The sequence below is a fragment of the Pseudophryne corroboree genome, chromosome 2 (assembly GCF_028390025.1).
Source record: "Pseudophryne corroboree isolate aPseCor3 chromosome 2, aPseCor3.hap2, whole genome shotgun sequence".
Lineage (NCBI taxonomy): Eukaryota > Metazoa > Chordata > Amphibia > Anura > Myobatrachidae > Pseudophryne > Pseudophryne corroboree.
Genome location: NC_086445.1, coordinates 1,054,248,659 through 1,054,275,301, shown reverse-complemented (window position 1 = coordinate 1,054,275,301; position 26,643 = coordinate 1,054,248,659). Strand labels below are relative to the sequence as shown.

Below are 26,643 nucleotides of genomic sequence, written 5' to 3'. Positions count from 1 at the left end.
AAGCCTGGAGACATCACTTCACATAAATGGAGCTAAGGGCCATTTACAATGCCCTAAGCCAAGCAAGACCTCTGCTTCAAGGTCAGCCGGTGCTGATCCAGTGGACAACATCACGGCAGTCGCCCACGTAAACAGACAGGGCGGCACAAGAAGCAGGAGGGCAATGGCAGAAGCTGCAAGGATTTTTCACTGGGCGGAAAATCATGTGATAGCATTGTCAGCAGTGTTCATTCCGGGGGTGGACAACTGGGAAGCAGACTTCCTCAGCAGGCACGACCTCCACCCGGGAGAGTGGGGACGTCACCCAGAAGTCTTCCACATGATTGTAAACCGTTGGGAAAAACCAAAGGTGGACATGATGGCGTCCCGCCTAAACAAAAAATTGGACAGGTATTGCGCAAGGTCAAGGGACCCTCAGGCAATAGCTGTGGACGCTCTGGTAACACCGTGGGTGTACCAGTCAGTGTATGTGTTCCCTCCTCTGCCTCTCATACCAAAAGTACTGAGAATTATAAGACGGAGGGGAGTAAGAACTATACTCGTGGCTCCGGATTGGCCAAGAAGGACTTGGTACCCGGAATTTCAAGAGATGCTCACGGAGGACCCGTGGCCTCTACCTCTAAGAAGGGACCTGCTCCAGCAAGGACCCTGTCTATTCCAAGACTTACCGCGGCTGCGTTTGACGGCAGGGCGGTTGAACGCCGGATCCTGAAGGAAAAAGGCATTCCGGATGAAGTCATCCCTACCCTGATCAATGCCAGGAAGGATGTAACCGCAAAGCATTATCACCGCATTTGGCGAATATATGTTGCGCGGTGCGAGGCCAGTAAGGCCCCAATGGAGGAATTTCAACTAGGTCGATTCCTGCATTTCCTGCAAACAGGAGTGTCTATGGGCCTAAAATTAGGATCCATTAAGGTTCAGATTTCGGCCCTGTCAATTTTCTTCCAGAAAGAACTGGCTTCAGTTCCTGAAGTTCAGACGTTTGTCAAGGGGGTGCTGCATATACAGCCTCCTTTTGTGCCTCCAGTGGCACCTTGGGATCTCAATGTAGTTTTGGGGTTCCTAAAATCACATTGGTTTGAACCACTTAAATCTGTGGATTTGAAATATCTCACGTGGAAAGTGGTCATGTGTTGGCCCTGGCTTCGGCCAGGCGCGTGTCAGAATTGGCGGCTTTATCCTGTAAAAGCCCTTATCTGATTTTCCATTCGGACAGGGCGGAATTGAGGACTCGTCCTCAGTTTCTCCCTAAGAGGGTGTCAGCGTTTCACCTGAACCAGCCTATTGTGGTACCTGCGGCTACTAGGGACTTGGAGGACTCCAAGTTGCTGGACGTAGTCAAGGCCCTGAAAATATATGTTTCCAGGACGGCTGGAGTCAGAAAATCTGACTCGCTGTTTATCCTGTATGCACCCAACAAGCTGGGTGCTCCTGCTTCTAAGCAGACTATTGCTCGTTGGATTTGTAGTACAATTCAGCTTGCACATTCTGTGGCAGGCCTGCCACAGCCAAAATCTGTAAAAGCCCATTCCACAAGGAAGGTGGGCTCATCTTGGGCGGCTGCCCGAGGGGTCTCGGCTCTCCCGCCCGTTTGGGAGCTTTGGTATAATCCCCATGGTCCTTACGGAGTTCCCAGCATCCACTAGGACGTCAGAGAAAATAAGAATTTACTTACCGATAATTCTATTTCTCGTAGTCCGTAGTGGATGCTGGGCGCCCATCCCAAGTGCGGATTGTCGGCAATACTTGTACATAGTTATTGTTAACTAAATCGGGTTATTGTGGTTGTGAGCCATCTTTCCAGAGGCTCCTCTGTTATCATGCTGTTAACTGGGTTCAGATCAAAAGTTGTACGGTGTGATTGGTGTGGCTGGTATGAGTCTTACCCGGGATTCAAAATCCTTCCTTATTGTGTACGCTCGTCCGGGCACAGTATCCTAACTGAGGCTTGGAGGAGGGTCATAGGGGGAGGAGCCAGTGCACACCAGGTAGTCCTAAAGCTTTACTTTTGTGCCCAGTCTCCTGCGGAGCCGCTATTCCCCATGGTCCTTACGGAGTTCCCAGCATCCACTACGGACTACGAGAAATAGAATTATCGGTAAGTAAATTCTTATTTTAAATCACACATTTCTTTGCAGTGGTTTCTAATCCTGGGTGTGACACTTGTAAAATGTGTATAATAAAGAGGGTGTGATTTGTAAGGTGCAGGGACCAGTGAGGAAGTTGGCCACTGAAAAGACAGTGACAGATATCAATTAACTTAATTCAATGGTGTCACAGAATGGGAGGACAGGTGCCCCCTTCAGAGCAGGAGCCCGGCGGCAGATGACTCCGTTGCCTCCCAGAGTTCTGCCTCTGCATCGGACTCCAGCGTTGAGTTCAGTACACCTTTTGGTTCACACCAGTTCCATCTGGTATTCTCTGCAGTTCTACCAAGTACCATCTCAACTTCTGTGCACCTGTGTTTACCCCAGCCTCTGTGTATCATCTGCTGGGCAGTACCAGCTCGTTCCTCACCTCAGCGGTTAGCTGTGGCATACGGACTTACCAGCTCCGGATTTGGCAAGGACTTTAACATACCGTTCTGCAAAGCCACAGCACTTATTACCTCCGCGCTTCTAGGAACTGTACTGTAATATCTATCTGCACATCTTCTGTTGAAGTCATTGCATAACCAAGGTGTCTATACTGTGTGTTCATTAAACAGACTTTTATTTTTATAACTCCGTTGTCGTGGTCACGCCTTCGGGCAGATGGTGCTAGATCTCCTGTATAGCTAGGAACCCAATTCTACCTTCCCGGTTCACCTACACGCCAGCCCCTACATCTGAGGCTTCCCCAGGTCAGCCTCAGCCCTCAGTTGTGACAGTAAGCACTGACCTAATGGATACAACTGGAGACCAGGCCCAAGCGATCAACCCGATGCAACAACTTGCAGCCCGCTCAGAACATCAGGAAGCTGTACAAGGTCAAGTGATTTGCTGTCTCCAGGACCTCTCCTCCCGGCTGGATGGAATTCAAGCAACCCTCCGTGGTTCAGGGGCGTCCAGTGTTCTGACTACAGTACCTCAGGTGGTAACCCCACCCACCATTCCCCTTTCTGCACCTCGTCTCCATTTGCCGACACCAGCCAAGTTCGATGGTTCCACCAAAGCCTGTCGAGGGTTTCTAAATCAGTGTGAAATACACTTTGAGTTACAGCCTGGCAATTTCCCAACTGACCGCACCAAGGTTGCCTACATCATCTCCCTCCTCAGTGGCTCTGCCTTGGATTGGGCCTCACCTCTATGGGAGAAGTCGGATGCTCTGCTCTCTTCATATGCAGATTTTGTGGCAACCTTCGGACGCATCTTTGACGAACCAGGACGTGTGACATATGCCTCCACTGATCTTCTCCGGCTACGTCAGGGGACATGGACAGTTGGCCAATATCTGGTACAGTTCCAAATCCTAGCGTCTGAACTCTCCTGGAATGACAACGCTCTATGCAGCCTTCTGGCACGGGTTATCCGAACGAATCAAGGATGAGCTTGCTACTAGAGACTTATCTCCAAAACTAGATGAGCTCATATCTCTCTGCACCAAAGTTGATCTCCAATTCCGCGAAAGGGTGACTGAGCGAGGAAGGTCCACGCTTCCTAAGACCTCTATCGTTAATCCTCCTCGTCAGCTATCTCCGCCCAAAGATGAGCCCATGCAGATCAATCGCTCTCGTCTGTCGCCTACAGAGCATAGGAGACGCCTGTCCGAACACCTGTGTCTATATTGTGCTGCTCCATCTCATGTCATCAACGCTTCTCCGAAGCGTCAGGGAAACCCCAAATCCCAGCCAGACAGGGAGAGGGCCGGCTAGGAGTAATGACCTACTCTCCATCTTCATGTGATTACAATCTTCCAGTTTCTCTTCAAGTGTCTCTGCGCTTCAAGAACCTCATTGCTTTGCTGGACTCTGGAGCAGCTGGAAACTTTGTGACTGAGGAATTCCTTAAGCAGTGGTCCCTACCCACCAAGAGACTTTCATCTTCTATATGCTTGACTGCTGTGGATGGCAGCAGGATTTCCGATGTAGTCATTAACTTCAAGACCCTGCCTATCCGTCTGAAGGTAGGAGCTCTTCACTCTGAATTGATATCATTCCTGGTTATTCCAAAAGCCACACATCCTGTGGTTCTAGGCCTTCCATGGCTTTGTCTCCATAATCTACAACTTGATTGGAAGACTACGCGTATCCTGGCATGGAGTCCTTCCTGTTAGGAGACCTGTCTTCAAAAGGTACTTCCAGTCTGCACCTCTTCTTCCAAATCTCCAGATGTTCCACCTCCACCGTACCAAGATTTCACTGATGTATTCAGCAAGTCCTCCGCAGATAGTCTTCCTCCTAATAGGGAGTGGGATTGTCCTATTGATCTAATTCCAGGGAAGACTCCACCTTGGGGATGCACTTATCCGCTGTCGCTTCCAGAAACCCACTCCATGGAGGAGTATATTGAAGAGAACCTTTCTAAAGGTTTTATCCGGCCTTCCTCCTCTCCAGCCGGCGCAGGCTTCTTCTTCATGATAAAGAAAGACGGTGGTCTGCGGGGATGCGGTCAAGATTCCGCCGGCCGGAATCCCGGCGGTCGAAATACCGACGCCACAATCCCGACCGCCACAATCCCGACATATTCTCCCTCCGTGGGTGTCCACGACACCCATAGAGGGAGAATCTAATAGTGTGGCGAGCGTAGTGAGGCACCGTGCCCGCAGCGTGGCGAGCGAAGCGAGCCCGCAAGGGGCTGCGTTCCGCTCGCCAGCCCTGTCGGGATTGTGTGGTCGGGATTCCGGCATCGGTATTTCGACCGCCGGGATTCCGGCCGGTAGCATTTAGTACTGATCCCGGTCTGCGACCCTGTATTGACTAACCATGGGCTTAACGACATCACTGTGAAAAACTGGTACCCTTTGCCTGTCATCACTGAGCTATTTGATCGTGTCAGTGGAGCCACCATCTTTTCCAAGTTGGTCCTGAGGGGTGCGTACAACCTCATCCGTATCTGGAAGGGTGACGAGTGGAAGACCGCGTTTAACACCCGTGACGGACATTATGAGTACCGCGTCATGTCTTTCAGACTCAGCAACGCTCCAGCGGTATTTCAAAATTTTGTGAATTAAATTTTCTGAGATATCCTCTACCGACATGTTGTGGTCTACCTTGATGATATTCTCATCGTCGCTAATGATTTAAAGGAACATCGTCACTGGGTCAAGGAGGTCCTGTCTCGCCTCCGTGCCAATCATCTTTGTTGTAATTTGGAAAAATGTGTCTTCGAGGTCAAGTCAATTCCGTTTCTGGGTTACATTGTGTCCGGTTCTAGATTAGAGATGGATCCTGAGAAACTCCAGGCTATCCGCGATTGGCCAATACCCACGACACTCAAGGGTGTTCAAAGATTCTTGGGGTTCATCAATTATTACAGGAGGTTCATTCGAGGCTTCTCTACTATTGTGGCACCTATCACTGCTCTTACAAGAAAAGGTGCCAATCCCTCCAAGTGGTCGGAAAAAGCTACTCAAGACTTTTATTTACTTAAACCAAAGTTTGTCTCTTTTCCAGTTCTGAAACAGCCTGATACCAGCTCGCCCTTCACCCTGGAGGTGGATGCCTCATCAGTTGGAGTTGGCGCAGTCCTGTCTCAAAGAGCCATTGAATGCCACTTACATCCTTGTGGCTTCTCATGGAAGTTCTCTCCTGCTGAGCGCAATTACGCTATTGGTGACCAAGAACTTCTTGCAATCAAGCTCGCTCTCGAAGAATGGAGATATCTACTGGAGGGGGCTTCTCATACCATCAATATCCTGACAGACCACCAGAATCTTCTGTACTTAAAAGCCGCCCAATGCCTCAATCCTCGTCAAGCCAGATGGGCACTCTTCTTCACCAGGTTTAACTTTAAACTCTCGTTTTGTCCAGGGATACAGAATCACAAGGCTGATGCTCTTTCCCGCTCCTGGGAGCAAGAAAATGAGTCTGAATCTACTGGTAAACATCCTATTCTTGATCCAATGGCATTCGCCACTGTGAGAGTGGACTCTATGCCTCCACCAGGGAAAAGCTTTGTTAAACCGTCACTCAGAAAGAAGCTCTTGCAATGGGCACATTCCTCTCGCTTCGCCGGACACGCGGGTATTCAAAAAACCTTTGAATTTGTTTCCATATCATACTGGTGGCTGACCCTGAAGAAGGACACTACAGAATTTATTGCATCCTGCCCCAAGTGTGCTCAGCACAAAGTACCTCACCAGCCACCCGCTGGACAACTGGTACCATTGTCTATTCCTCACCGCCCATGGACCCATTTATCCATGGAATTTATTTCAGATCTTCCTGAGTGTAACAAGTATAATACCATCTGGGTGGTAGTTTACCGGTTCACCAAGATGGCTCACTTTGTCCCTCTCACCGGTCTTCCATCAGCTTCCAAGCTGGCTCAAGTCTATATTCAAGAGATCTTCAGATTACATGGTCTTCCTGAAGAGATTATCTCCGATAGAGGTGTCCAGTTCGTAGCCAAATTCTGGCAAAGTCTGTGTATGGCACTCCAAGTCAAACTAAAGTTTTCTACTCAAAAGTGTCAATAACAATAATAAACAGAGGGGTTACTCAACTAGCGCTCCTTGGTATTCTGTTATTTGTTGAATTTTATCGCTTACTTCCTCATTGCAGAGGGAGGTTGTGTCAATATGCAAATGAGAAAAGGTTTATATAGTGAAGTATAGTTTAATACATATTTATAAACATAGACAAATTCATTTCCAATAAACTAAAAAACATATGCAGTAGCCCTTTAAGTGGCAGTCCCTCTTATATCCAATTTAGAGAAGAATTACCGGAGGTGTTGGAACTGAAACAGTTCAATTATAGCATGAAAGTTTTTTTTTATTTTTTATTTGTTTGTTGCCAGCACCAGCATCACCTGATGAAGGGCCTTGTATGGTCCGAAATGCTGCATTGTAACATGCTTGTGCTTTGATGTCATATATCGCACCACTGGTCCCTGCGGACATTTGCACCTTGGACCGGATGGTATGCAGGTTGTTGAATAAGCTGGATTATTAAAAACCTTTATAGTTAGTCCTGGAGTGCCGTGTCTGTCTTGAGCATATACTGTTCTGACTCCATCATGTGTACAATTTTAGACAATGGCACCCAGGCAGCTGGACATTAGCAAGAGTGCCGGATTATTTGGATACTATATATATATATATATATATATATATATATATATATATATATATATATATAAAATGATGGAGCCAATGCCCTCACATATGTAACGTATAGGAGAATGGAGTTGCGGCACTCACGGCATTAGTAACGGACAAACAGCGGTCTCGTATCTTTAAACAACGTTTCAGTGCCCCAGCACTGTCGTCAGGTTTTAATAAAGAAGTAAAGAAATGACTTCCAGTTCCGGGTGCCGCATGGTTAGCAGCTAGGGAGATCGGCTCTGCTAACCTCCCAATAATTTGCACCCTTTCCACTGCCCTCAGCCTCCCGTGATTGGACCACCATGTCCCCATAGCGCCGGTGACAGCTTGCAGTGTATGGAGCGCTATATGACTCCCCTCATGCTGCGCAGTAAAGGCCAGAAGGAGCGGCGCCGCACTGAAGAAAAAATGGCGGGCGCTGGGGACTCCTTGGCAGCTCTGCAACCCACCCTGCCTACTGCCTCTCCACAGAGCTCTCCTCCGCTGCCATCACGGGGTAGGTCGCCTTCTCCCTCTTCCTCCCATGAGATGTCTAATGGGAGCACCCCCCCACACTCACCTGCTGTGCCACAAGCCGCAGAGGTTCCCCTTACTTACACTGCACTGGATAATGCTATTAAAGAGACTGTGGGTCCTCTTTTGAAAGAACAAACTGCAGATATTAACAGGCAGCTAGCCCAGTTCTACCAGAGTCTTACAACTACTGAGCATAGATTGGGGGAATGTTTTGCTGATATTGCCAATCTGAAGAAAGCTGTCAGTTTAAACACCAAGTCTTGTTACCAGCTACATAACAAGACAGATGAATTGGAAAATAGGTCCAGGGGACTGAAACTCCGGGTTATTGGATTGCCTGAGGCTGTGAAAGGTTCGGAGCTATTGAAATTAATACGTGACGTCCTCCCAGCTTTATTGGATGTCCAAGATGAATGCTCTGATATGATTATTGAACGGGCTGTCGAAGTCAAAAATATTGCAGTACACACATCACATACAAACTACACACAGATGGCCTCTGTGCGCGTACTTTTTCTGCCGTGCGTGCACATATTCGCAAGTTGCGTATGACCGCTCACGTGGTCCTGCGTATTAGCGCGTGGTATGAGTAATTACTGTGGTATTTGTGATTGCATGGAAAAGCCATAAAGACACATTACATATTTAATACACATAGTGCACAATGTACACATAGTCTCCCTGCACCACACCAGCGAGTTACACTTGCTTAAAGGGTATAATAACGAAGGGATTCACCTTTACAGGATAAGAGGGGACAGAATTAGGTTAGGAGGTGGTGTTTGGTATCCAGCTGTAGGGTATTTTAAGAGTAATATTCCGGTGTTGGTTTGCGGAAGATTGCACGCTCCTGCGAATAGATATGTGTAGGAGCAGAATATTAATATCAACTGTATTTACTGTACTCCTGATATTCGTCAGGAACCCAGTGGAGACCAACTGCACCTGCACCTGGACCAGACATCGCCCACCTATTCAAACTCACCTATGACCTCTCCTGTACTGTAAATGACCATCCCAGTGACCAATAGATGAAGAGATTACAGATTTCATTGTATTAGGTTTTGGACAAATGTATAAAAAGCCAGCTGCAGGTCCGGTCACACACAATCTCTGAAGGTCATCTACCTTGATGACTGAGGACCGGACCGGGAAGCGCAGGCAAACAAATGTATGTACCATTGACTGTAGCCTTTTTCTCTTATTGTATTGTATTATTGTTGTAACCCCCTGCTAGTAAAATAACCGTTGGTGGGTTGGACCCCAACATAGTTTTGAAATACAATTGGTGTCATGTCCCATTTCCTGCTAAAGGTTTAAGGTGTATTTCTATCACACGTGTATCTGCATTGTGCTAACCGCGTGTCGGTGTGTGTGTATGCACTGCGTGTACTTTGTATGTCCGTCGCGGCGTGTGTACGCAAAGTGCGTACACGGTACGGGCTCTTGTATGCTAACTGTGTAAAAAGTACGTAGGGTAAGGATTACTTACAGCGGCCACAGCAGCTCGAATTTAAGTGTATTAAGGTATAGCTTTCTGTCCTGCAAAATAATCAGCATTCACAATTGGGGGCTCCTCCGGTTCACTACATACTCACAGATTTGCAGCCCATAAAACAGACTTTGATCTATCAACAAAGGGTGGAGACGCATCTTAAGATAAACTTTTTCTGGTTGCTTGGGCGTTTTTAAACCCTATTCTGTGTTGTTAGATCACGTCTGTGGCTGTAGTCTTAAGAGGTGCTGGTGTGAAACCCGGATACAGAAAGAAGCTGTTTATTGTCTCAGTGTAATTTTTTGGCACGAAAAAGCGTACACAGGGCGTACCTATACTTTGCATACCCTCTCACATATTGTTGCCACAAGGTATAGATTTTTAAATCAGTTTAGATCTGCGTGAAATCGGATACATTTGTTCGCTATATAGATAAATTTGAATTAGTGTGTTAAGGGAGTAATTATAAAGACACAAAACACAATTCTGGCCTGGTTGTAAAGGTTTACACAGAACAAGTGTGGGTTGTGTTTGTGGGCAATTATAGTTTGTATTGCTCACATTTATAGAGATTGTGTGGATTGTATAATTGTGGACGCACATTTGTACACGTGGGCCGGACAAAGTACAGGGCCACGCACGCGGTGGAAAAGGCACGCACGCTCGCGTGTTTATGCAAGGTTGCGTAGGAGTGCAGACGCTAAGTACAAATCACACGATAGTTGCTCAATTAAAGGTGGGATACCTTAAATACAATAGAACATAACTATCCGATTTCAAAAGCAGATTAGTGTAAGACTTTTGTTTAAACTGTACTGCCTCTGGGGTAAAGCTGCCAATCAGAAAGAGTGGAAATTTTTCTGTACAGAAAAACACTGTGTATTTGTGTGAGCTGAAAGTATGAGTGATTGTATTAAACCCCGGGAATTCGGATCCCGTCGTTGGTACACCAAGTAAGTGGAGGCTTGGCGGCGTGAGGCGGCTGACTCACGTTAATACAGATAGTGAAATACGCAAATCGTGAGGAGATTTGCAGAGGAGCGTAATAGAGAATTGTGCATTGTGTAGTATTGAAGTAAAGGTTTTTTTTGCTACGCTCCGGCTGAGGAGCGCAGCTTGTATATTCGACTCTAGTGGTCGTAGAGCAGATAGGTAACAAGTACCTATACGCTGTGCAATTGGACCGCGCGTTTGTGGGTGCAATACGTGACGCGGCATCATTAGCAGCGTGTAGAGCATACGCAAGCGTGATTTGTGTATTAGTGTATAGGGAGTGTCAGGAATCGGCTTACCAGACTGGCTTCCGTCCGCCGCTGCGGACTCCGTCCTGGCTCCCTGCGGTCACCTGTCGCCTATGCCCCTGCCATGGGACATCATCAAGGTCCTGGGAACACTCCTGAGCCAGCGGGCGTGTGCGCGCCGCGTCCCCGCTGGGCCGCGGCGTGGGCGCCGCCATGACAGTTTCCAAACAGCTAGTATACTGCGGCCAATCCGGTGCGTGGCCGCACCCACTGTCCTTTCCTCCATCCAATCCCTGCACACCATGGGGTATATAGGAGGCTACAGTTTCACCTCACAGGCATCCTGGACTTTGTGTCATTCTGACAACCTGCATGAAAGGATCGGCTCCTGTTTCTCCTGAGTTCCTGGTTCTCTGCTAAGAACTTATACTCCTGGTGATTCTGCTTGCTCCCGTGGAACTTCAAGGCTCAGCAATACCAGCAACCTGCATTGGGCTTCACACTCATCACCACCTTGTGTGCTTCAGCCTGCAGTTGAAGACTAAACTCCAGGTGTGTTCATTCCTCCACCTGTGACACAGCTTGCTGCTGCCAGTGCTTCATCACCTGCACTGTGAGTTGGTCTCCTGCTTATGCTCAGGTTTGCAATATCCATCTACTGCCTTAGTTCTCTGTTTTATAACCCTGCTCTGGTTCCCAAACCAGAATCATTTCATTGACATTCATTCTGTTGTTTTATTTCCGGATATGATTTCTCAAGTCACCTATCATCCATTGCCATAGACTATTTGTTATCATTCCAAGTGTTTTCTCATCTGATATATTATTTCTGCTGCATTTCTGTTTAAACTTATCTGCTGAATAAAATACCTTTGCGCTCATGCGCAAGAACGTGATACAACCTCCTCGTCTCTTTCCTCCTACCTCCACTGACCCACTAGCGCCCCCTCCGGGGACACAGACCAAACACAATCTGACAGTAAGTCCAGGATCGATGGACTCGGATGGTGGACGGAGTGTGGGGTCAGAGGCCTTGCAAAATCTGGTCTCCCGTCTGGATGGTCAAGAGGTTGCGCAGCAGCAGATGCTTCACTTTCTACAAGGGATGTCCTCCCGATTGGATACACTGCAGCAGTCCCTGCCAAGTGTACTCTCACCTACTGTTACCCCAGCACCTGCCAGTGCTGTAAGTTCTTCTATGTCGGCTGCATCAGCTCCAGTGTCACGTCTGCACCTGCCCGTGCCGAGCAAATATGATGGCAGTCCTAAATTATGTCGCGGGTTTCTTAATCAGTGCGAAATACAGTTTGAGTTATTACCACATAACTTTCCTACACCAAGGTCCAAGGTTGCCTACATCATTTCCTTACTCTCTGGATCTGCTCTGAATTGGGTGTCTCCTTTGTGGGAACGTGCTGACCCTCTGATCAATAACTACTCTGACTTCGTGTCAACCTTTAGACGGATCTTTGACGAGCCTGGTCGTGCAACATCAGCTTCGGCAGACCTGATCCAACTTCGTCAAGGTAACCGAAGCATGGGACAATATGTCATCCAGTTCCAGACGTTGGCTGCAGAAGTCCAATGGAACAACCAAGCTCTGGTAGCAACCTTCTGGCACGGACTTTCGGATCGGATCAAGGACGAACTGGCAACCCGTGACATTCCTGTTCAACTGTCTGACTTGATCTCCCTGTGTATAAAGCTGGACTCTCGCATCCGCGAACGCAATAATGAACGCGCTCGGAGTGAACCTCGCAGAGTAAGGTTCATACCTTCTGTACAGTTTCAGCCTCCTTCTTCTGACGAGCCTATGCAGGTAAATAGGTCCCGCCTAACCCCTGAGGAGCGGGCAAGAAGAATACGAGAGAGGCTTTGCCTATACTGTGCTGCTGCGGGTCATCAAATTAACTCCTGCACGATGCGTTCGGGAAACGCCAGATCCTGACTTGTAAGGGAGGAGTCAAGTTAGGATCATTCAGTCAAGCTCCTTCTCAACAAGATCTCATTCTTCCAGTGACGTTAGAAACTTCCGTTGGGCTCCAGTCTGCGTCAGCATTAGTGGACTGCGGTGCTGCAGGAAATTTTATCACCCAAGCTGCGGTAAACAAATTTTGCTTGTCTACCTGTGAACTCTCTTATCCTGTATACATTACTGCTGTGGATGGTAGTAGAATCTCTAAAGGGAACATTTCACATCAAACTACCCCAGTGGTTCTGGGAGTTGGATTTCTCCATTCAGAAGTGATCAAGTTCCTGGTCATCCCTCAAGCCACCCAGGAGATTGTCTTGGGCATGCCTTGGCTTCAACTACATAACCCACAGTTCGACTGGACAACGTTGCAGCTTACCTCATGGAGTTCACACTGTCATCATTCCTGCTTAGCCCAAGTGTGTCCCATCAAGTCTACCGAAGTAAAGTCACAGCTAACACTCCCAGCAGCTTATCAAGATTTCGCAGACGTCTTCTGTGAAAAGGCTGCTGATATCCTGCCGCCCCATAGGGAATGGGATTGTCCCATCGATCTCCTTCCTGGCAAGAAGCCACCCAGGGGGCGCACCTACCCTTTGTCTGTTCCTGAAACAGAGGCGATGAGTAATTACATCAGAGAGAATCTTCAGAAAGGATTCATCCGTCCGTCATCTTCACCCGCTGGTGCAGGGTTCTTCTTCGTCAAAAAGAAGGATGGTGGATTACGTCCATGCATTGACTATCGGGGTCTCAATGACATTACCATCAAGAATAGTTATCCTCTACCACTTATTACCGAACTTTTTGATAGAGTTAAGGGGGCTCGCATCTTCACCAAGTTAGATCTCCGCGGTGCCTATAATCTCATCAGAATCCGGAGTGGTGACGAGTGGAAGACAGCCTTCAACACTCGAGATGGCCATTATGAATACCTGGTAATGCCATTTGGGTTAAGTAATGCTCCAGCGGTATTCCAACACTTCGTGAACGAGATCTTTCGTGATGTCCTGTATAAGTACCTTGTTGTTTACTTAGATGATATTCTTATCTTTTCTCAAGACCTTCCATCTCATCGCCTACAAGTCTGTGAAGTTCTCCGACGTCTTCGTGAGAACCGTCTCTACGGGAAATTATCTAAATGTACCTTCGAAGTTCCCTCTATACCCTTCCTGGGGTATATAATTTCCGGATCGGATCTTCAGATGGACCCGGCAAAATTGGAAGCCATTGCCAATTGGTCCATTCCAAACTCCCTCAAATCTATCCAGCGGTTCCTGGGTTTTGCCAACTATTATAGAAAATTTATTCGAGGATTCTCCACTCTCATCGCTCCTATTACCAACCTGACTCGGAAAGGGGCAGATCATTCCAACTGGTCAGAAGAAGCCTTGGCAGCCTTCCGGAAGATCAAGCTAGCCTTTATGTCTGCTCCAGTGCTGTCACAGCCAGATGTCAACAGGCCGTTCGAGTTGGAGGTAGATGCCTCTACAGTTGGGGTTGGAGCTGTTCTCTCCCAGAAGGGATCTGATGGGAAAGTTCACCCTTGTGGATTCTTTTCTCGCAAGTTTCTTCCCGCAGAAGCTAACTACTCCGTGGGAGATCAAGAGTTACTGGCAATCAAACTGGCTCTCGAGGAATGGAGATATCTCCTAGAAGGGGCTAAACATCCGTTTAACATCTTCACGGATCATAAAAACCTGCTATACCTAAAAGCAGCTCAGTGCCTTAACCCTCGCCAGTCCAGGTGGGCTATATTTTTCTCACGTTTTAATTTCAGGCTTCATTTCCGCCCAGGTTCACAGAATGTGAAAGCCGACGCATTATCCCGGTCCATGGAATCAGAAGAGGGAACATCTGACTCTGTGCCACATTCCATCCTGAGTCCCGTGGTTTTCGCTGCCTCTCAAGTCTCTCCAGCTCCACCTCCGGGTAAGACTTTTGTTTCCCCAGAACTCCGTCCCAAGTTGCTAGCTTGGGCCCACCAATCCAAGTTCTCTGGTCATCCTGGTGTCCTGAAGACATTCAAGTTCCTTTCTGCATCATATTGGTGGCCGAAGATGAAAGTGGACATCCAGGATTTCGTGGCATCCTGTCCGAAATGTGTGCAGCACAAGACTCCTCGTCAGTCTCCAGCAGGTCAGTTACAACCCTTATCTGTCCCTAATCGTCCTTGGTCTCACCTATCAATGGATTTTATCACTGATCTTCCACCTTCTCAGGGACATAACACTATTTGGGTTGTAGTGGACAGATTTTCCAAGATGGCTCATTTCGTTCCTCTCCAGGGTCTCCCTTCTGCCCCGAAACTTGCCCAGATCTTCCTACAGGAGATCTTCCGTTTACACGGTTTACCCTCCGAAATAATATCTGATCGGGGGGTACAGTTTGTAGCGAGGTTTTGGAGGGCCCTCTGTTCTGCCATGCAGATAAAATTGAAATTCTCGTCATCATACCATCCTCAGACGAATGGGCAGACAGAGAGAGTCAATCAAGAACTTGAGACTTTTCTAAGGTTATATGTGACATCCTCCCAGGATGATTGGTTCAATCTGCTCCCATGGGCCGAGTTCGCCCATAACTTTCGTTACCACACTGCTACAGACACGACACCATTCTTTGCAGTCTACGGGCAACATCCTCGAGTACCTGAATTCCAAGAACTCCCTCACTTGGATGTTCCTGCTGCCACTACTGCTCTGACTCAGTTTTCCTCCATTTGGAAAAGAATTCATGTTTCCCTCAAAAAAGCCTCCAATCGATACAAGATCTACGCCGACCGCAAGAGACGTGCGGTTCCCCATTTGAAACCGGGGGACAGGGTTTGGTTATCAACCCGCAACCTTCGTCTCAGGGTCCCATCCATGAAGTTTGCACCACGCTTCATTGGTCCTTACCCTATTGAGAGTGTCATCAACCCAGTGGCTTACAAGTTGAAATTACCACCTTCACTTCGTATTTCTAATGCCTTTCACATTTCTCTCCTCAGACCTCTAATCCTAAACCGCTTTCAGAATACTCTTCCAGTAGGTCCCAAGGTTCGAACTCAGCGGGGCGTGGAATTTGAGATCAACAAGATTCTGGACTCTCGTTGCCGGTATGGACGTCTCCAGTACCTGGTCGACTGGTTCGGTTATGGCCCAGAGGAGAGAAGCTGGGTGAATTCATCTGATGTCCATGCTCCTAGGTTGGTCCGTATCTTCCACAGCACTCATCCCTCCAAACCACGTGGGTGTTCGGTGTCCACCCCTAAAGGAGGGGGTACTGTCAGGAATCGGCTTACCAGACTGGCTTCCGTCCGCCGCTGCGGACTCCGTCCTGGCTCCCTGCGGTCACCTGTCGCCTATGCCCCTGCCATGGGACATCATCAAGGTCCTGGGAACACTCCTGAGCCAGCGGGCGTGTGCGCGCCGCGTCCCCGCTGGGCCGCGGCGTGGGCGCCGCCATGACAGTTTCCAAACAGCTAGTATACTGCGGCCAATCCGGTGCGTGGCCGCACCCACTGTCCTTTCCTCCATCCAATCCCTGCACACCATGGGGTATATAGGAGGCTACAGTTTCACCTCACAGGCATCCTGGACTTTGTGTCATTCTGACAACCTGCATGAAAGGATCGGCTCCTGTTTCTCCTGAGTTCCTGGTTCTCTGCTAAGAACTTATACTCCTGGTGATTCTGCTTGCTCCCGTGGAACTTCAAGGCTCAGCAATACCAGCAACCTGCATTGGGCTTCACACTCATCACCACCTTGTGTGCTTCAGCCTGCAGTTGAAGACTAAACTCCAGGTGTGTTCATTCCTCCACCTGTGACACAGCTTGCTGCTGCCAGTGCTTCATCACCTGCACTGTGAGTTGGTCTCCTGCTTATGCTCAGGTTTGCAATATCCATCTACTGCCTTAGTTCTCTGTTTTATAACCCTGCTCTGGTTCCCAAACCAGAATCATTTCATTGACATTCATTCTGTTGTTTTATTTCCGGATATGATTTCTCAAGTCACCTATCATCCATTGCCATAGACTATTTGTTATCATTCCAAGTGTTTTCTCATCTGATATATTATTTCTGCTGCATTTCTGTTTAAACTTATCTGCTGAATAAAATACCTTTGCGCTCATGCGCAAGAACGTGATACAACCTCCTCGTCTCTTTCCTCCTACCTCCACTGACCCACTAGCGCCCCCTCCGGGGACACAGACCAAACACAATCTGACAGGGAGTTTTCGCTGGTCTCTCTCAGGAAAATCTCCAACGGTAGATATTCACTGGAAAAGCTAAGTCACTCCTAAAAAACTTCCAGTGAATAGAAGCCAGTTAGGGCCCTAAGTTGGGTACATTGTCTTCCACTATCAACAGTGTATTGTAGTACTGGCCAATGTGGGCGAGAGCGGGTGAAGAGTGCTCGGAGAACTTTCACCGTCTGCTTGCATTGTGTATTTTAGTGGTGTTTGTGGGAAAGGACCCACAATGGGAGCCAGTTGCTCAAGTAAGAGACGTATGGTAGCCAGGGTTCAGGCTGAAGAATTGCGGCCGAGAGGGTCGGCGAGGTTCATTATGTGTGGGAAATATGGTCCACACGCAGAGACTTTTTGTTCTGAATGGGTACGTATGACTGCGGAAGATAGGGCATCAATCCCTAGGATGGGCAGCTTTGAGTCAGAGGTATTACAGAACATAAGGATTAGGATATGTCAGATAAAATCTAGAAAACAAAGGATTAGACATACAGATTGTTTAAACTCGTGGCAGCAAGAGGGGGATGTGCAAAGGGAATTGGCTCACACAGTAGGTTCCAAACCTAGCGGGAAAGCGATGGCGACCGCACCACCACCACCACCACCACCACCACCATATGTTGCCACCACCACCACCACCATATGTTGATGGGGAGAAATTGGCTACAAGCAATGGTGCATTGGTAAAGGATAAGAAAGTAATTAATCAATGTACTAACCCTAACCCTTGCCAGCTGTATCCCGTTTAAAATATTCCCCAGGACTGTGAGCAGGAAGATGAGCCCAGTAGGATATCGGCACTCTCTCTAGCAGCCACCATACAGAATACTCAGGTGGGCATGGCCCAACCACCAAGGGTTGTAGCGATGCTCCCTAGTGAGGGGTAAGTGAGGTTGTGTCCACAGGTAAGTACGGCACCATACTCTATGCAGAGACAATAGCTCCCCGCATTATAGAGTCAAGCCAGAATGATGTAATTAAATTAAATCCTGTCAGGGTGATCGCAGTCCCCAATGGGAGAACTGACACTCAGGGAGTAACTCCCATCAGGAACATTGCCATGCATTGTCCTTGGACCCGAGCAGAGTTAAGGTCAATTATGTCTGAGTTCCCCGATCCCAGAAAAGATCTAGTCAGATGCCAGAAATTTGTTAGAGAGTTAGGTAACGCCCATGAACCCACAAATAAAGATTGGCGAACAGTGCTACGGGTGTGTTTACCCTCCAATATTGACATCACGAAATTCATAACGGATTGTAAATTAGATGTAGAAGTACCTCTCACTGATGAATACAATCAGGAGAACGTAAAGCAAATCAATCTGCAATTAGGAGTATATTTCCCTACTGTTGTTAAATGGAATAAAATCTTCTCCATAAGACAAAAGGAAGGTGAAACGGCAGCCGAATATTTCCATAGAGCACTGCAGGAAATAGCTAGATACACTGGGGTCGAGGACATTGAGCATAATGCACATCACAGGGAGGTAGCAGTCTCGGTGTTAATGGATGGTTTAAAGGAAACACTGAGGACTAGGGTGCAAACCTCTCTACCTAACTGGAGAGGTATCTCGGTGGCTGCATTGAGAGAGTCCGTTATCGAACATGATTGGAATATCACAAAACACAGGGAGTTGCAAGGGGATGAGCTGATGATGGTAAGTATACAGGCACTTACAGGAAAGTCCCATCAGCCAAAACCCCAGACCCCTGATGGTAAGTCTCGGGTAATAGTATGCTACAATTGCCAGAAGGAAGGGCACTACTCAAGGGAATGTAGGGATAAAAGGACACATAATGTATACAGACCCCCTAGACCAGGATATGAACCACGCTATAACACACATAGTTGGGAACAGGGACCACATAGAGGGGAAACACGGAGGTACCCACCTAGGAGGGATTGGCAGACCTCCGAAAACTCTCAGCTACCCCCCTCACATATCGTAGCTGCCAATGCGCTGCGGGAAGGTCCCACTACACAATAGAGGTCAGGCCACACCTGTAGTCTGCAGCCAGTGAAGTTGATTGCTAGCATTGGAAAGGAACCTGAGGTCATGGTTGATGTAGCTGGTGTACCATTACCATTTCTTGTAGATACAGGGGCGGCCAGGTCAGTGTTGAATTCCACATCAGGTGTGAAAACTACGGGAAAAACGATTTCGGCAATGGGAGTAACAGGAACGTTGCAACAATACCCTTTGAGTAGACCTGCAGAGGTTACGATAGGGCCCTTGCAAACCAAACATTCATTCCTGTTGGCTGCATCGGCTCCGACTAATCTACTCGGCAGAGATTTATTGTGTAAAATGAGGTGTGTCATATATTGTACTCCTGAGGGTGTCTTCTTGGATATACCTGAGAACCATGCTCAAGAAGTGCAAGATATACTAGACACCCCTCAAAGGCTAATGTCACATTCTACTGTTATAGACACATGTCCATCAAAGGTAGAGGAAATTATGGACAGGACACTGGATTGATGGTGAATGTAGCTCCATTAGCAGTACAAGTAAAAGATGGTAGGATAGCTCCAAAAATCCCTCAATATCCTCTGAAGCCAGAGGTAGAGTTAGGAGTGTACCCAGTCATAGAGCTGCTGCTACAACAGGGCATCCTAGTCAGGACATCCAGCACCGCCAATAGTCCCATCTTCCCTGTGAAAAAGAGTGGGGGGAGGGGTTACAGGCTAGTGCAGGATTTAAGGGGGATAAACAAAATAGTTGAGAGCCAATTCCCCGTAGTGCCCAATCCAGCTGTCATCCTCATGCAAATTCCCCCTACTGCAAAATTCTTCACTGTCATTGATCTCTGCTCTGCTTTCTTTTCTGTCCCTCTTCACCCTGACAGCCAATACCTCTTTGCCTTCACGTACAGGGGAGTACAGTACTGTAGGAACTGAATTCCAGGGTTCTCCATACTGGCTTTACCTTTGCAAGAAATTGTCTCGTCGAGCAAACCGGAACAGATCTCTCACACAGATGAGTCCGAACTGGCGTTTGAGAGACTAAAACAGTGTCTATCACAAGCACCTGCATTAGGTATGCCAGATTATGAGAAGCCCTTTGAATTGTACGGTACTGAAAGTGCTGGGTGTGCGGCAGGAGTCTTAACACAGAGACATGGTGATGCCAGCAGACCGGTAGCCTACTACAGTGCACAGTTGGACACTGTAGCACGGTCTCTCCCCACTTGCTTGCGAAGTGTTGCAGCGATAGCTTTGCTGGTAAGTAAAAGCGAGGACGTAGTGTTAGGACACGACTTGACCATCCATACACCTCATGCAGTATCAGCCTTACTGAACTCTGCCCAAACCAGACATGTCTCATCAGCACGGTTTACAAAGTGGGAGTTATCACTGATGGCCCCTGTAAACATCACCATTAAGAGATGCAGCTCACTAAATCCTGCAACTTACTTGCCAAGTGTGCCTGGTCATGCACAAAGGGTGGAGGATGAGAATGATGGTGAAGGAGGATTTAGTGCAGATACTGATATGCATGATTGTATGGAATACCTGAACCAAACTTTCACTGCGAGACCTGACATCAGTGACAACCCACTGGAAGGAGTAGACTTTACCTTCTACACTGATGGTAGTTGCCACAGACAGACGGAATCGGGAGACTTGTGCACCGGATATGCAGTTGTAGATGATGAAGGTATCATAGAAGCTGAACCCCTTGGCCGACCACACTCAGTGCAATTCGCTGAGCTGGTCGCCCTAACCAGAGCATGTGAGTTGGCCATAGGTAAGTCAGCTAATATATACACAGACTCTAGGTACGCTTTTGGAGTGGTGCATGATTTTGGGGCCCTATGGCACCTCAGAAATTTCATGACGGCAGCTGGCACACCTGTAGCGCATGCGTCTCACATCAAAAGGCTCCTGACAGCAATACAAGAACCAGACAGAGTGGCTGTTCTCAAGTGTAAAGCACATACTTACAACCAAGACCCAATATCACTTGGTAACAGCCGGGCAGACAAAGCTGCAAAATCAGCAGCAAGCACAACCGTACAAACGAACATCACATCACTGATGACATTTGAAACAGTTAACATGCAACAGCTAATTGAAATGCAAAATTTGTGCTCCCTACAGGAAAAGGCAGTCTGGAAGGCGAAGGGATATGGTCAGGAGTCCTCAGGACTTTGGACAGATGGACACGGTAAGCCAGTGGCCCCCAGAGCATATCTTCCAAGTCTAGCTGAGGCGGCACACGAACTGACTCATCTGGGCAAAGAGGGTATGTGCAAGCTGGTAAGAACCTACTGGAGTGTGCCAGGATTCTCTTCTCATGCAGGTAAGAAAGCAATGACATGTCTTACTTGCTTGAGGAAGAATATTGGTAAGGCAATACCAACGGAGCCATCCCATATCCCTCCTACAGACAGACCTTTTCAGGTAATACAAATCGACTTCATACAGTTACCACCCTGTAGGAATTTGAAATATGTGTTAGTATGTACCGATGTGTTTTCAAACTGGGTAGAAGCGTTCCCTGCGGCCACAAATACTGCTGTGTTCACTGCAAAGAAAATCATGCAGGAATTTGTGTGCAGATATGGTATCCCTAGAATGATCGAAAGTGATAGGGGTACCCATTTTACAGGTGAAATCTTTCAGGTCATCTGCAAACTGATGGGAATTAATAGCAAGCTGCATACTCCGTACCAACCACAGGCGAGTGCGAAGGTGGAGAGAATGAACAGCACTATTAAGAACAAGCTGAGCAAAGTGATGGCTAAAACTGGATTGTCGTGGCCAGAAGCTTTGCCACTAGTGTTGTACAGCATCAGAACCACTCCCAGGTCTCCACTTACCTTATCACCCTTTGAAGTTCTTTTTGGTCGACAACCGCATGTAATGATAGACCCCCAGGATGATTTGAAATGCAATAATGAAATAACTGTGAAATATTTGGTTAGGATGAGCCAGCAGCTGAGGAATCAACAAAGAAATCTAAAGCTGGTGATTCCTGACCTACCGAACAGTAATTGTCATGACATTGAGCCTGGGGATTATGTGATGATACGAAATTTTCTACGCTCAGGTTGCCTCATAGACAGGTGGGAAGGACCATACCAAGTCTTGTTAACCAGCACAACAGTATTAAAGGTTGCTGAAAGAGAGACTTGGTCCAATCGTCCCACTGCAAGAAGGTCACTGACCCGGAGAGAACTCGTGACAAAGAGCAAGGTGAAGAGAACGTTGTATCACTAGAGAGTCTATTCTGGGAAAGTTGAGAGGCAGGACTGTTGAGCGGCACCTGAGCGCGGAGAGCAACAAGATCAAGGATGGTTGTTGCACCATTTTCTTTTTTTCACCTCCCCATTGCATTTTCCTTTCTTTTCTCCTCCTTATTTTCCTTCTTTCCCCTAACGAAATGGATCTATCACAAGAGACTGCGTTTCGGGTTCTGTTAGTAATTCTGTTTTTGCTCAGGACAATTTGTTTTGGTGAGGGTCCCAGAGAGGTTGAGCAAGGATCTGGAATGGGTTCTGATGGCGAGTACGAACTTGTAGGATCTCAGGAGCAGCACATCACTCTAGTAAAGGCTGGTATCAGTAAGCGCTCTGGTAGTCATGGAGCTCGGAGGCACTGTGAGGGGTTATTGTCCTATGAATATTGTATTTGTAAATATTGCGAGAACATAGTCGAAGATGGGTGCATCCAGAGATGTCTGTCCAACATTAATATCGACATGGACCGTCATCCGTTGAGTGATTACCACTCATTAGTGGGTAAGGTTTTAAACTAGACAGAATGTTGGGTGTGCTCACAAGTACCTCAAGGACAGAGTAAGTTAGGATTAGTGCCATATCCTTTAACGTTAGATTAGGTACTCAAATTACGGGGTGGGAGACCGGTGGACAAGAAATTCAATATATCTAGGCCCCATAGCTTGAAGCTTCACCAGTATCATGTAGATAGATCACTAATATGCTTTAATGTCTCCAATTTCCGAAAACCCGGAAATTGGGAAGTAACCTGGAATAATTAGACAATTACCTTCTCACACAGAGCTGATAGGATACCTATTGACTCTGAACTTGTACGCAAGATAACCAATAGTGGGAGGTATTTTCGGTATAGGTATACACGTGGGAGCAAGACCATGTGGGTTGGAAAAGTGTCACCGGGATATTGTGCCCACATCATCCAGCCTGATACGTGTACTGAGCAGATGAGAGAACTGGGGATTGGTTTCTTTACCTGGAAAATTTGCAATATGGTGTTGTTACATTTTGTCCCCTATGTTCTCCCAGATGATGCCTATTTCATATGTGGGAGGAAAGCGTACAAGTGGCTCACTCCGAGCTCTGAGGGATTGTGTTACATTGGAAGGGTACTACCAGAGGTCATGACTTTAGAGCACAATAAAATGAAAGACATTCACCGCAACGCTCAGACTCCTTATACTCATACTCACTATGAACACATCATCAAGAGACACCTCATAGATAGGGCAGAGCACGCAGCCTCTGATTTGATCCATGAATCCACAGAGATTCAGTTCCTTCTCGCATTAGATATCACCCGTACTGCCAGAGGAATTATAAATTATAGGTACATCCATGCGCTAGCGAACTTGATAGATAATATCACTGAGATGTATGATGACACCTTTAGGTATACAGGCAGGGAGTTACAAGCCTACAAGACGGAGTTGGTCCAGCACAGGATGGTCCTGAATTATGTCACGGCAGTGACGGGTGGATATTGCGTCACTTTGGCAACTCAATATGGTGTGAAGTGCTGTACGAACAGCACTGATGACCCCACGGAGATCATCGATCAAAGGATGGACGAGATCTTGCAGTTGAAGTGGGAGTTCAGGAGGAGACACAATCTTACCCTGACGGCTGTGGGTAATGAATTGACCGGCTGGGTCTCATGGTTAAACCCACTCAAATGGTTTTCTGGATTAGGAGAGTGGGTGCAGAATGTAATTGGAAGTGTAGGAAAGTTTCTCCTTTGTATTCTGGGTGTCATCATAATTATTGGCTTGATATGTAAGTGTGTTCGAATTCTGACGCGGCGCAAGCACAGCACAAATTTGATGAGTCTAAGGAGCTAGGGCGTTGTTACAGCAGCAGATTTGATTTATGATCCATCCATAGAGACAGTGTTAAAATTAATTTCATGGCCTGTTTCTTTCACCATTTTTCTCTGTTTCCCCCTTTTTACCCAGAAAACATCCTACCGGAAAAGACGTCAGCCCTACCCAAATGTTTATGTGAATGCATGTTTATATATGTGTCTTACCTTCATCTCTGCAACCTCCAGTTAATGGCACACATAGTCGACAGGTGTTATCCACATATACTAGCACTCACATATGTTCCCCATCCATGTATCATACACTAAATGTGCTCCCCATTTGTTGGAATAAGAAGCCGAAAAGAGCTCGGTAGTGTTTGTTTGCCCATTTACAGAGCCTTAATACGGGATGAGAAGGATTTAATGTATACTTTGCAATACCTCGAAGCTTACTACATATACGGCACGATGATACATGCCCCTCAGACATTGATTCATACATACATGCTTTTTACTATCCCACTAGGCCATACATTTACCACCTACAACTCTCCCCTGATCATCCAAACTTGTATATATTGTGTAGATATTATTTTCTGTTTAGTAGCCAAGTGTCGCAGTTATTGATGACTGCCAAAGGGTGGACTGTCGAAGTCGAAAATATTGCAGTACACACATCACATGCAAACTACACACAGATGGCCTCCGTGCGCGTACTTTTTCTGCTGTGCGTGCACATATTCGCAAGTTGCGTATGACCGCTCATGTGGTCCTGCGTATTAGCACGTGGTATGAGTAATTACGGTGGTATTTGTGATCGCATGGAAAAGCCCTAAAGACACATTTCATATTTAATACACATAGTGCACGATTTACACATAGTCAGCATACACCACACCAGCGAGTTACACTTGCTTAAAGGGTATAATAACAAAGGGATTCACCTTTACAGGATAAGAGGGGACAGAATTAGGTTAGGAGGTGGTGTTTGGTATCCAGCTGTAGGGTATTTTAATAGCAATATTCCGGTGTTGGTTTGCGGAAGATAGCATGCTCCTGCGAATAGATATGTGCAGTAGCAGAATATTAATATTAACTGTATTTACTGTACTCCTGATATACGGCGGGAACCCAGTGGAGACCAACTGCAAGCACACCTGGACCAGACATCGCCCACCTATTCAAACCGACCTATGACCTCTCCTGTACTGTAAATGATCATCCCAGTGACCAAGAGATGAAGAGATTACAGATTCCATTGTATTAGGTTTTGGACAAATGTATAAAAAGCCAGCTGCAGGCCCAGTCACACACAATCTCTGAAGGTCATCTACCTTTGTACGTCCATCGCGGCGTGTGTACGCAAAGTGCGTACACGGTACGGGCTCTTGTACGCTAACTGTGTAAAAAGTACGTAGGGTAAGGAAGACTTACAGCGGCCGCAGCGGCTCGAATTTAAGTGTATTAAGGTATTGCTTTTGTCCTGTAAAATAATCAGCATTCACAGGGCCCACCGTTTAGGTCCTTTTCGCCCACAAGAGGGCAGCAGGCCTCGTGCTGTAACTTTTAAGGTTTTGAATTATCTTCACAAGGAGATACTCTGGCACGCTTCCCGCAAACACCGTAACATATCTTGGGAGGGCCACAACCTTCTGATTTTTCAGGACTATTCCGCAGAAGAACTGACAAAAGCTAGAAAATAATTTTCCCCACTATGCTCCAGGCTCATACATGAACGTCAGAAGTTTGCACTGCTGTACCCCGCGAGATTACGCATTTACAAGGATAACTCATTTAAAGATTTTTTTCTCCATACAAGATGCAGAAGCCTATCTGCAAACACACACGGATGACTCTGGCGCTCGAGACTGATCTTGCTCTCCTGGCCTGGGCGTTATGATATGCCTCGATACCTTTGCACACTTGCAATCTAAGATCTCATGATATCTTTGCCTGTCTTTTTCTTGATATATAGTCCTGAGCTTGAGTTCATTGTTCAGGGCTCTCCTACATGCACTGTAATTAGCTTATGCTCCAAATGTTCTACAGCAGGGCTCATATACACTGTCTGATTTCAAATTGTCATTATACTACCCTCTCGTGCCTTGAATTTTTACTTTTATTTTTATTCTGAGGAATCAGATGGGATATGATTTATGCGATAACCAACTGGCGCTTGATTTCTTCAATTTCTTCTGATGCGATTTTCTTGACCGGCTGGTCGCTTTACTAAAGTTTATGGGATGGTTGGCGAGATTTATGATTAGGAATGTTTTCTATTTCTATTTTGGTTACTTTACCGGAATGTCATTTTTATGTTATTTTTTTGTTTGTTGTTATTTGTTTTGTTGTGCCCCCCTCCTTTCCCTTTTTCCCTCTGGGTGACGAGACCCGTACTGCTTACTGTATCTTTCTCCCGGATGGGTGATATATTTCATTTCGAGCTATTAGGCAAACTTCTATCTCTCTGACTAAATGTCTTCTATTAAAATAGGCAGCTGGAACGTGGGGGGGAATGAACTCCCCACAGAAACGTAAGAAAATACTCACATATTTGCAGAAATTGCATATGGATTTAGTATTTCTACAAGAATCACACTTGTTGCCTACTGACGTTCTTAGACTCAATGCTTTAGGTTGGAAAGTGCTGGCGTCTGCTTCATTCTCGAAAAAAGCTAGGGGTGTGATTATTATAGCTAAACAGACTTTGCCTTTTGAAGTTAAATCCGTTTCTGCTGATGCAGAAGGTAAGATGGGTTCTATGTCAAACTGTGTTTCATAATCAACTGTATATACTGTGTAACATATATGCGCCCAATGTCTATACCAAAAGTTTTATGCAATCCATTCTCACTTTACTTGTACCTTATGCTGGTTCTCCGCTTATTCTTTG

The 26,643-nt window shown here is 46.8% G+C and overlaps 2 protein-coding genes across 2 annotated transcripts in view; one reads left to right on the top strand and one right to left on the bottom strand.

Annotated features, from left to right (window-relative positions):
• Positions 1–3,353, bottom strand: part of LOC135031103 (uncharacterized) — a 29,085-nt gene extending 25,732 nt beyond the window's left edge. The window contains exon 1 of the mRNA XM_063953986.1: positions 3,287–3,353. Coding sequence (XP_063810056.1) covers positions 3,287–3,353 — 67 coding nt within the window. The remainder of the gene's footprint in view (positions 1–3,286) is intronic.
• Positions 1–26,643, top strand: part of AGPAT3 (1-acylglycerol-3-phosphate O-acyltransferase 3) — a 262,014-nt gene that overhangs the window by 9,971 nt on the left and 225,400 nt on the right. The gene's annotated exons all lie outside the window — the stretch shown is intronic.